This window comes from Syngnathus leptorhynchus, chromosome 2 (assembly GCF_054491065.1).
Source record: "Syngnathus leptorhynchus isolate UIUO chromosome 2, UIUO_Slep, whole genome shotgun sequence".
In the NCBI taxonomy this organism is placed as follows: domain Eukaryota; kingdom Metazoa; phylum Chordata; class Actinopteri; order Syngnathiformes; family Syngnathidae; genus Syngnathus; species Syngnathus leptorhynchus.
In genome coordinates this window covers 25,458,612-25,470,138 of record NC_141196.1, presented here as the reverse complement: position 1 = coordinate 25,470,138, position 11,527 = coordinate 25,458,612, and the positions used below count along the sequence as shown (strand labels likewise).

Below are 11,527 nucleotides of genomic sequence, written 5' to 3'. Positions count from 1 at the left end.
CTTCGCCAACGTCCAACCATTGTGGCTCCTGGTGAATGATGCGAGCCTCCAACTGATTTGTATTTTTATTCTTCTTACAGTGGAAAACACAGCCAACAAACACCGTGGAATGTAAAGGAATAAAATAGAAGATTAGCATTCAGCCTGACCCAACATTCACAGATACAACTACGTTTCAGCTAGGGTTAGCTACACAGCTACACATTGCTATTGCTATGTGAACGCTAGCTACATCGACAACTTTAGTCAAACTACACAAAAGTAAATCTCTTTAAACACAATGAGTCGTATTTACCGTGTACGCTCTAGACGTTCCAGTTATAAGCAGAAAATAAAGATATTTCGGGCATTAGTGGCAGGCAGCAGACGCCGAATTCGACGTAACCCCCCCCCCCCCCACGGATTTGAATCTAGGCGGAAGTTCCGCCTAGTGACGTAATTTCCGCGGCACGTGACTGGGGACGTAATATTATCTAAAAGGGTAAATTATAGTTAAATAAAGTTCTTTTTTAAACAACGCAATCATTTACAGCCGTTGACCAGGAAAAATTGTCAAAATTTGGGCATTTGTGGCTGGCAGCAGACGCCGAATTCGACGTCTCGCGATGACGTCACCCAGCCCCACCTTTTTCTCCAAATGGACCCAAAATGGTACCGTTCGTTTGAGCTTTGTTTGTGCAGCAAAAATTTTCGTTTGTGCTGCTTGTTTTTTTTAGTTATTACACATTTAATTTATAGCGATGATGTCACCGTATGTCGTCGCGAATGTCAATCTCTTTGAATGCTCCCGATGCAAGACGAATACAAGGTAAATATGTTCTTAGCCTTTTTTTTTTTTTTTTTTAGCTTACAGAAAACTTTCACTGCGGGAAATGGCTTTTAGTGTTATCGTGCTCATTGATTAATTTCCTTGTTATCAATAAGCCTATATGATAATTTATTTCAATTACATCTGACGTGAAAAAGGTTCACCGCAACCTAAATTACCTGGTGAGTCTATGTCTGTTCCAAAACATTAATTAATGCAACAATTAATACATGTATGTGAAGTTGATGACAGCGAGAAAAATAAACTTGAAAACGTGAAAAAATAACTTTATTTTTCAAAGGGAACCTTATCAACACTTTTTTTTTTCAACAAAGCAAACAATGCATCACTGCACTGTGTAGAACACAGCATGTGGGAAGATCTTAGTATTTACTGATGCTGCTTTCACTCCACTTCTCAGGTCATTATAGATCTCCCAGGCATATGCAGTCCTCCTGCAGTATGCCACATAATGCCTAAGAGAATCCTGGGTCGGTCCTGGTTCAAAGCCAATGACTGCTCTCAAAGTAAAAGTCTTTTCTTTTAGCTCCAGACTGGAGGGAAATTCAAGTAAGGTAACTTCCTTGCAACTGCTACCAAGGTCAGTGTCAAACCACACAGACTCTCCCAGTTTGTAGCTGTGAGTAACATTACCTGAACACACAACCTTGCCTGTACTGTTGTCCTGTGTTTTGAATGAAGACGGACACTGGGAAGGATTTTCAATTGGCCTGAGGCAGAGAGAGTCCGAAAGGCTGAGTTCCTTTTCAGCAGCAGTCTGAAGATGAGCCATGCCGCAGGTCTGCAGGAGAGCAATGTTTACATAAACAAGTGAAACTTGCCTTATTACTTGTTGGCCTAATTTGCAGTACTGTGAGGAGCATTGTCTTATCAAATAAACACTTGGAATATTCCTCATTGCGCTCTCAATTACAGTGGAGACGTGGCATTGTGCATCAATTTGGAGAGCACCAGAGGTCAGGAGGACAGGTTTGAATATTTCTCCCAGCAGTTCTGCCCTCAGTGAGTATACCTGTGGGTTCACACCCTGTGTTGTGATGGTTTTCACCAGGTGGAGGAATTGGTTCCCACGTTCATAGTTCAGAACAGTCTTTTCAAATATAGAACTTTCACAGAAAGAACAGCATAAGCATTGACAGACAGCATCAAATGCACAAGTATTGAGCACAGACACTTTTGATGTGCGAAGTTTAACAGGCTGTTGATGGTTCCCGTTTTTCAACAATGGTACCTTGACTTTTTTCCAGCTCACTTGTGAATCAATATGCAGCCATTCAGGACAAGGAGAGAGATATGAAGTTGTCTTTCTTTTTTTCGGTGGGACCGCTAAACCTCTCCAGTTTTCAACTGCATTGTCATCCATTGGAAGACTGTGAGTAGATGCATCTGGCTCCCCTCCAGTATGAGATTTTGTTTCCCTTTTGTTTACTACTTCAGTTTGAGAAGTAGTGCAGACATTGTCAGGCTCTTTGACAGTCGTGGCATCACACGCATCTTTTTCACCTTTTTGTTTTGCACAGCAAATCCGCATGTTTCCCTCAATGAAGGAAAGATGACGAGCAACAAACCGGTCCACACGAATGGGTAGGCTTTCATGCTTGAAAAGGCCTTTTTTTATGTTTTTGAACTCTGCTTCAACAGCCGCGGAACTTGCAGTGATGCTGGTGCTTTTAAAGAGAGGGACCATTATTGCTGTCCAGAGTGGCAAGTAACTTCCAAGTCTTGTTATGTGGGGAATGATCTCAGGGAGGAAGTGGATGTTGTCCCGATCCCCATCAGCCATGGCAAGTGACCTGCTCTCCTCACATATTTCTGTCACCCACTGTCGGACATTAGTCTGGATGTGCTGATTTAATGCATCACCTGGTTCTTGTCCCTCAACGTCCTCCTTCTTGACAAATTCTTCTGCAATTTGCGCTCTCAAGTATTTCTTGGACTTTTCTGATGGGATAGGGGCTCCAGAATTGTCATTACCCTCTGTCTCACTCAGTGCCACAATGGTGATAGAACGAAGAAGTTCTTTTGCATGTTGCAAACATTGTGACTTAAGAAGCTGTGCTATTGACCTGACAAAGAAATCCTTAACACGAGGTGTTTTTTTTTCAGGCAATCCCATCGGCAGATCATCTTAATACAGTGTGCTACATCTACCCTGACAAAACATGGGGGTAGATGTCCAGGTTGATTCCCACATGAAATGTTAAAGCACTCATTGATGTAGCTCTTCAGGTCAGGATGAGGGGTAAAAGCTTTGACGAGAGCTCCAAGAATCGCCAGAGAAAAGTCACTCACTGCTTCTTTAGGAACAGATGCACCTGCCAGTTTTTTAACTATTGAGCCAGTTGCATCAACACATAATATTGGGTGAGATTTCTTTAAGCTCTTGTACACATGCATTTGTGTTTGACTCTAAAGGGAAATGTGCTTTCAGCGGTTAGCAAACATATTTTTTAAGGTTGTGTGAAACATATAATCATATCAATATAATATCTAGTATTGGAGTGCTTGTGTGGATTGGTGGGGGGTGAGGAATGTGCAGGCACACTCCATGAACTTGTTTTTTTCTAAGAGTTATGGAACAGGCCCAGGAAGGGAGTACGGGACGGTACGGAACGAAGGGAGTACCAGACGATAACACCTCAAGGTCGGTGAGGAACGAGAACAAAGAACAATACCACGTCCAGGTGGTTGGGCTTCGAGAGGAAAACAACCAACCCCCTGACCACAGTGATGACACCTCGACGGGGAGGAGATGACCATCGACCAATCATCACACAATATTTTGCATGCTTTAATATTCATATTGTGTTTCTTTAAAACTGGGCAACCCGGAAGAATGTGTCGTCTTTTGGTGGTCACAAAAACGCACGAGTTTTAGTGTGAGGGACCCGGGACCCAGGCCTGTATTAGTGCGCTTTGTTAGGAATAAACATTTGGTAAATTTGGTCTGATTGATCTACTGGTCTTCTCTTTGACAGAACGAACTCGCAAAATTGTTAGGTGCGCCAGTGTGTGGATTGGGACATAGAAACTTGTGTTAAGTGTTGGTCGCAATTTGGAGTCAGATCAATAGCTAAAATCCGTATCCTAACAACTCCAATAGTGACAGAAAAACTTGTCAAGTCCAATGTCTTTGATGCTGTCACTGTGAGGTGAACTGTATTTCAACATCTGCCATGAGAAAATTGGATTTTTGTCACCTAATGCCAAATCATTTTTCTCTTGCTTTGCCTTGCGCAGGGTGGCCAAATTTGGCAGGTGGCTTGGCTCAGAGTCTCCGAAGTCCATCAGTTTATTTGCCTGTGATGCTCGCCATACATGTGGTTCCATCCTGCCCTCACAAAATTCCTTGGCTACCTGCTCACGCAACTGTCCAGATAGAAACCGCTTTGAGCTACCAGTGTGAAGGGAGTCATCACGGTTCTTAATGAAACAGTTCAAAATTATTGGGCTGTTAATTTCTGGCTCTCTGCCACAATTTATGTTGAGAAGGCCATGACACTCCTTGCAGTATCCTCTGATTTCAATATAATTATTTGAGACCGATGGATAGACCTTGGCTCTTTTAAAAACAAATGTGCAAGGAACTTTGAGTGTTTTCCAGATGTGTTCATTTATGATGTGGGTCCAGGTGCCAGGCTTCAAAATGGTATAGTTTCTTTTTTGGGTTCGACTGTTCTTATCTTTGTATTCAGCCTTTTTCGGAATAAATTCCATCCACTTGTCAGAAGGAATATGAAGCTGAAATGGCAGTTCAGGACCTGATTCCGAGCTTGCTTCACTGCTAGTTTCAGGATCAGGTTCATCATGACTGAATCCCAGAGCTGACCAGATATTGTGTCGGTTTGTTTTTACAAAGGTGTACAGAGCCTTTGCAGACATCTTCTTTTCCAACTGGTCACTCAGATCTGTCCACACAGTAGCGCTTGGAGTCGCTATGTTGGCATTTTCAAATATGGCCTCTTTTGATGAGCAGAGAACTGTAACAATTAAATCATTGTCTACTGCTGGTTGTTTTGGCATCTAGTTGAAGGACAAATAAATACTAGAATTGGCAATTCCTGGAGAAATTGCGTGTGAAGGTGAAGAAGTTAAGTCAAGTCAAGTCAAGTTTATTTGTATAGCCCTAAATCACAAGCAGTCTCAAAGGGCTTCACATAGACAATCAATTGACAATTATTCTCAAAGCATCCCCTGATCTTGGGCTCCCAAAAGGGCAAGGAAAAACTCAAAAACCCCTACCAGGGGAAAAATGAGAAACCTTGAGAAGGGACCACAGATGGAAGGATCCCCCTTTCAGGATCACCAGGCTGCAATGGATGCAAAGAGGGCACATAAAATACATCATATGGAAATCAAAAAGTGGATGTCCAGGCCAAAGCGAAGAGCTGTCGGAGGTGCCTTCGATTGTCCTGGCAGTGTCCTCTAGGAGGGTATTCCGCTGCAGATCCCTCATGCTGAATTGGTCCACGAGAATCTAGATAGCCGTCGTCAGCTTGGGTGTCACCTAACCACCTCCCCAGCCGGGGAGGGGTGGGGGGAGTGGGGTCGGGGAGAGGGAGCAAAAACAAACTCCAGCCGAATCGGCTACTACAGGTTAATTAAAGGCCACATCATAAAAATACGTCTTTAAACGTGTCTTAAATATTTCTACTGAGGTAGCAGTTCTAATATCCATTGGCAGGGCATTCCAGAGCTCTGGAGCCCGAATAGAAAATGCTCTAGCCCCTGCAGACATTTTCTTGGCCCTCGGTGTCACTAAAAGACTAGCGTTTTGCGAACGAAGGTTACGAGACGGAACATAAGGAAAAACTAAGTCGACGAGATATGAAGGCGCTAAGCCATGCAATGATTTATAGGTTAATAGAAGAACCTTGAAGTCACATCTTAAATGGACCGGGAGCCAGTGTAAATTGGCTAATATTGGGGTAATGTGATCAAATTTTCTTGTCCGTGAGAGCAGCCTTGCAGCAGCATTTTGTACTAACTGTAGACTTTTGATGCTGGACTTGGGAAGACCAGAGAATAATGCATTACAGTAGTCCAGGCGCGACGTGATAAATGCATGTATAATAATTTCGGCATCACCGGTCGAGAGGATTGGGCGAATCTTAGCAATATTACGAAGGTGAAAAAATGCTATTCTGGTTATATTCTTAATGTGCTTTTGAAAGGAGAGCGTTTGGTCAAATATTACCCCGAGATTAGTTACAGTATCACTCTGAGTGATAGTACGGTTATCTAGAGTTATAGCGGTTTCCTTAAATAGATGTTGATAACGAGCTGGACCAATTATCAACATTTCAGTTTTATCTGGGTTCAGACGAAGGAAGTTGAGAGACATCCATTGCTTGATCTCCGCAAGGCATGCCTCAAGATTACAACAGTCCCACGGATCTGTCATTGATAATGGCATATATAATTGGGTGTCATCCGCGTAACATTGAAAGCTAATATTATATTTACGTATTATGTTCCCAAGCGGAGTCATATAAATATTAAATAGAATTGGTCCTAGTACCGATCCCTGAGGGACACCACACACGCATTGCCATGGACCACACGGTGCGTCAAGTAAGTTGAATAAATACTTGCGGAATGCTGCAGAATGATGTTGAAACCAGCTGAATCGGTTGAATGATGCAAAAATTAAGAGTGGAAAAAGGAAATTTTGGAGAATTTGGTCAATTTCAAATTTGAAATTACAATTGAAAGTTTGAATGTGTTGAAAAATGTAGAAATTAGAGTAGAAAAACGAAATTTTGGAATGTGGTCAAATTTCAAATATGGAATTACAATTGAAAGTTGGAATGGGTTGAATGTGTTGAAAAATGTAGAAATTAGAGTAGAAAAAACAAAATTTGGAATTTGGTCAAATTTAAAATTTGGAATTACAATTGAAAGTTGGAATGGGTTGAATTGGTTGAAAAATGTGGAATTTTTGGTAAGTGGGAGGTTTTGGAATAGGTAAGAAAATGATGTACAGTTGAAAGTTGGAACGGGTAGAATCGGTTAAAAAATGTAGAGATTTGAGTTGAAAAACGATATTTTGGAGAATTTGGGAATTTTGAAAATGTTCCTAATATGATTTGAATGTGCTGAATGATGTGAATGTGAAGAAGCTCACAAACAAATCCACAAACGCATTAAATAAGAGATAGGATATGGATTTTTAGCTATTGATCTGACTCCAAATTGCGATCAACACTTAACACAAGTTTCTATGTCCCAATCCACACACTGGTGCACCTAACAATTTTGCGAATTTGTTCTGTCAAAGAGAAGACCAGTAGATCAATCAGAACAAATTTACGTATTGTTTATTCCTAACAAAGCGCACTAATACAGGCCTGGGTCCCGGGTCCCTCACACTAAAACTCGTGCGTTTTTGTAACCACCAAAACACGACACATTCTTCCGGGTTGCCCAGTTTTAAAGAAACACAATTTGAATATTAAAGCATGCAAAATATTGCGTGATGATTGGTCGATGGCCATCTCCTCCCCGTCGAGGTGTCATCACTGTGGTCTGGAGTGGGGTGTTTTCCTCTCGCAGCCCGACCACCTGGACGTGGTGTTGTTCTCGTTCCTCACCGACCTTGAGGTGTTATTATCACTAAAAGGAACACAAAAGGACACTTTGTTAGAAACTTCAATACAGTAATCCCTCCTACTTCGCGGGGGTTACGTTCCAGACCCACCCGCGAAATGGGAATTTCCGCGAAATAGAAACTAGATTTTTTTGAAGTATGAGCCATAATTTAGCCATAAGATATTCTATTTTTATCGCTGACATCAACCAGCTCGCTGCTAGGGGACTTTCATATCAATGGACTGTGCGCTCCGCATTCATGCCTTAGCGACGAGACTAACAGTGTATCGCTATGTCCAGATGAAGGCCACCGCCGGTGGAGAGAACGCCCTGAAGTCACATGTGACGATAAAGTATACTGTACTGACTCTTTAATTTATTCATTTCAAAACAAGAAAACGACTTTTAAACGTAAGCTATCATTATTAAAGGAAAATGAAGAAACTCAAGTGGCCGCGAAACCTCGTGAAATGATGAAATTTCTGCGATAAAATAATTAATTTACGCATTTTTGAAAACCCGCGATACAGCGAAGCCGCGATAGTTGAAGCCGCGAAGTAGGAGGGATTACTGTATTAAACATTTACGTATCACCATTCCTTCAACCTTCCTGTCAACCAGTCATTCAAATATGCAACAACATTCATTCATTCATTCACTCACACATTCAATCTTTGTCACAGCGCCCTGGACACGCGTGACAATGACGGGGATGCCATCTTGTGGGATATGGGGGGGCTGGGTGAATGTCAGTTTCCAGACGTCAAGATTGATACTAGTGACGTCTCCTGTATTTGACAGGACCTCCACCAGCTCTTCCCCATAATGGATCCCTAAAATGTTGAAAGAGAGGCTGGAGTTGCAGGCCTGTTGAATAAAAAAACAACAACAATCAAATTAGTTTTGATGAATGGATAACAATGTTTACCAATGGTGGAAAACAACAAAGTACAGATATGTGAAGCCATTTACTAACCTCTACTTCTGTGTAAACTGTGGAGTGGAGCATCACTCCCGAATCATTCACCCGAGCACTCAGATGAGTGAATCGGAAGGAAGCGCAGACCTTCAGCTCCACGAGATTGGCCTCCCGCCAGAGGCCAATTTTGACAGAGGCTTCATCCTGCAGTTGTTTAAAAATGCATATAAGTATGTGTGCAAAGTGCTACAAAACGTGACGTACAAATGGCTACTTACCTTTTTCAGCGTCACACTCCGAAACGGCACAAGGTGGTTGCCTCTCTGGCAAACCATGCGGATTGGACGCATCTAAAGTGGACCAAATTGATATCCCAATTACAATAATTGTGTTTGACAATGAGCGTGTCGTGTCTGTGTACACAACCTTAACGATGACAAAAAAAACAACAACAACTTTTGGTACCTTAGTACTAAACAGAGGATTTCAATGATTTTGTGTGTGTGTGTGTGGGTGGGGCTTAGCATGCACATGCATGTACATCATTGCACATGCATCATGTCTTCACAGATGTACACAAATACATGTGTGTATATGTGCATTTGTGGGTGCAGGTAACTCACATCGCTTATGATGCCATCAAGTGACACCATCTCCTCAGGAAGCTTTCTCACTACCTCCTGAGGAGATGATACCACTGAGTCAGGGTATACGAGGGCCCTGGCCTCTTCTTCCAATTCCAGGCTGGTGGTGACTTGAGCCCCGATAAAAATTTTGGAGCCGGGTTTGGTGAGGAGCACAAGGCCCCGTTCGTCCACACCAAAGTTTAAAAAAATGTAACTGTTGCCCTCTGTGACGAGGGCTGCCAGGTGCTCAAACAGAACAACTTTATATGCCTTCTTGTCGTCACAGAGGGCAACAGACACATTGTTGTGCTGTCCTTGCATGGACAAGGTGCCATCATCAGCACAAGTCAAGTCAAGTTTATTTGTATAGCCCTAAATCACAAGCAGTCTCAAAGGGCTTCACATAGACAATCAATTGACAATTATTCTCAAAGCATCCCCTGATCTTGGGCTCCCAAAAGGGCAAGGAAAAACTCAAAAACCCCTACCAGGGGAAAAATGAGAAACCTTGAGAAGGATGGAAGGATCCCCCTTTCAGGATCACCAGGCTGCAATGGATGCAAAGAGGGCACATAAAATACATAATATGGAAATCAAAAAGTGGATGTCCAGGCCAAAGCGAAGAGCTGTCGGAGGTGCCTTCGATTGTCCTGGCAGTGTCCTCTAGGAGTGTATTCCGCTGCAGTTCCCTCATGCTGAATTGGTCCACGAGAATCTAGATAGCCGTCGTCAGCTTGGGTGTCACCTAACCACCTCCCCAGCCGGGGAGGGGTGGGGGGAGTGGGGTCGAGGAGAGGGAGCAAAAACAAACTCCAGCCGAATCGGCTACTACAGGTTAATTAAAGGCCACATCATAGAAATACGTCTTTAAACGTGTCTTAAATATTTCTACTGAGGTAGCAGTTCTAATATCCATTGGCAGGGCATTCCAGAGCTCTGGAGCCCGAATAGAAAATGCTCTAGCCCCTGCAGACATTTTCTTGGCCCTCGGTGTCACTAGAAGACTAGCGTTTTGCGAACGAAGGTTACGAGACGGAACATAAGGAAAAACTAAGTCGACGAGATATGAAGGCGCTAAGCCATGCAATGATTTATAGGTTAATAGAAGAACCTTGAAGTCACATCTTAAATGGACCGGGAGCCAGTGTAAATTGGCTAATATTGGGGTGATGTGATCAAATTTTCTTGTCCGTGAGAGCAGCCTTGCAGCAGCATTTTGTACTAACTGTAGACTTTTGATGCTGGACTTGGGAAGACCAGAGAATAATGCATTACAGTAGTCCAGGCGCGACGTGATAAATGCATGTATAACTAGAATTGGCCATTTCTGGAGAAATTGCGTGTGAAGGCGAAGGCACTTCACACTATTGTGGGACTCAAAATGATGATTAAATGACATACAAATGGTAAATTGATGATTAAATAAAATAAAAATGGCACGGCATTGATGATGATGATGATGAAAATAATTATTAAAATGTGTTAAAATTGAATGAATGAGAAATTAAAGAATAAAAAAATTATCGCCAACCGGGATCGAATGCCCTCGCGGAAGTGGCTCGTCTTCCAAACGCCATTGTATTCTTACTGAGCTAAACAGCGACTTAGTGTTTGTACGGTGAAATGATGGTATTAAACAAGAAATAAAAATGGTGAATGCCGTTAAAACGGTAAAATGATGTTTTTAACTTAAAATTAAATGAATAACTAAATGAATGAATGAAAAATAAATAAATAAAAAATAAAAGAGTTAAATAAATGAGTTAAGGAAAGAAATCATGAAAAAAGTTGTCAGATGTCAAAATTCGAACTTGAACGTCGCTCGTGTCTAATGCGCCATTAAGAATGAATGGGGGATTTTAAGGCACAAATTTGCTAATTATGCAAAAACGGTAAATGTTATGAACAAATAAAATACTAGCAGTCATGCCGTGAATTTTTGGAACGTGTGAAAGTTGGAATGGAGTGAATCGGTTAAAGCATGTGGGAGTAGTTAGGTGTCAAAAAAGTGGGAGGAATAAAGTAGGATAATAACTAGAATTGGCAATTTCTGGAGAAATTGCGTGTGAAGGCGAAGGCACTTCACACTATTGTGGGACTCTAAATGATGATTAAATGACATAAAATTGGTAAATTGATGATTAAATAAAACTAGAATTGGCAATTTCTGGAGAAATTGCGTGTGAAGGCGAAGGCACTTCACACTATTGTGGGACTCGAAATGATGATTAAATGAAATAAAAATGGTAAATTGATGATGATTAAATAAAATAAAAATAATAATGTAATGATGATGATGAAAATAATTATTAAAATGTGTTAAAATTGAATGAATGAAAAATTAATGAATAAAAAAATAATGGCCAAGCGGGATTCGAACGCCCTCGTGGAAGTAGCTCGTGTTCAGAGCGCCATTGTCTTCTTACTGAGCTAAACACCGATTTAGTGCTATACTGGTGGAATGATGCAATTAAACGAGAAATAAAAATGGTACATGCCGTTAAAACGGTAAAATGATGTTTTTAACTTAAAATTAAATGAATAACTAAATGAATGATGAAA

At 41.5% G+C, this 11,527-nt stretch overlaps 1 protein-coding gene and 1 long non-coding RNA gene across 4 annotated transcripts; one reads left to right on the top strand and one right to left on the bottom strand.

The window, feature by feature from the left end:
• The first annotated feature begins 469 nt into the window (after positions 1 to 469).
• On the top strand, positions 470 to 3,832 carry LOC147061341 (uncharacterized). 3 transcript variants are annotated; one of them, XR_015065463.1, is made up of 7 exons: positions 473 to 808; positions 1,230 to 1,409; positions 1,511 to 1,608; positions 1,745 to 1,831; positions 2,077 to 2,201; positions 2,350 to 3,193; positions 3,399 to 3,832. It is a non-coding gene; the product is annotated as an uncharacterized LOC147061341 (long non-coding RNA). The 3 variants fall into 3 exon arrangements; XR_015065464.1 differs by having other exon boundaries at positions 470 to 808; positions 1,356 to 1,409; positions 2,350 to 3,832; XR_015065462.1 differs by having other exon boundaries at positions 478 to 808; positions 2,350 to 3,832.
• Positions 3,833 to 4,919: 1,087 nt separating this feature from the next.
• Positions 4,920 to 10,709, bottom strand: LOC147061340 (uncharacterized). The gene is made up of 5 exons (XM_085905411.1): positions 8,963 to 10,709; positions 8,618 to 8,689; positions 8,397 to 8,543; positions 8,084 to 8,287; positions 4,920 to 7,444 (listed from the first exon to the last, which is right to left on the bottom strand). Exons 1-5 carry the CDS (start codon positions 9,284 to 9,286, stop codon positions 7,442 to 7,444), a joined length of 750 nt encoding a protein of 249 aa, XP_085761537.1. The 5' UTR covers positions 9,287 to 10,709; the 3' UTR covers positions 4,920 to 7,441.
• Between the last annotated feature and the right edge of the window lie 818 nt (positions 10,710 to 11,527).

Coding starts and splice junctions, on each gene's coding strand:
- LOC147061340 (XM_085905411.1), bottom strand. CDS start 9,286: ATGCAAGGACAGCACAACAATGTGTCTGTTGCCCTCTGTGACGACAAG. Junction 8,544..8,617: donor GGAGTGTGACGCTGAAAAAG/GTAAGTAGCCAT, acceptor AAACAACTGCAG/GATGAAGCCTCTGTCAAAAT. Junction 8,288..8,396: donor CAGTTTACACAGAAGTAGAG/GTTAGTAAATGG, acceptor TTTATTCAACAG/GCCTGCAACTCCAGCCTCTC.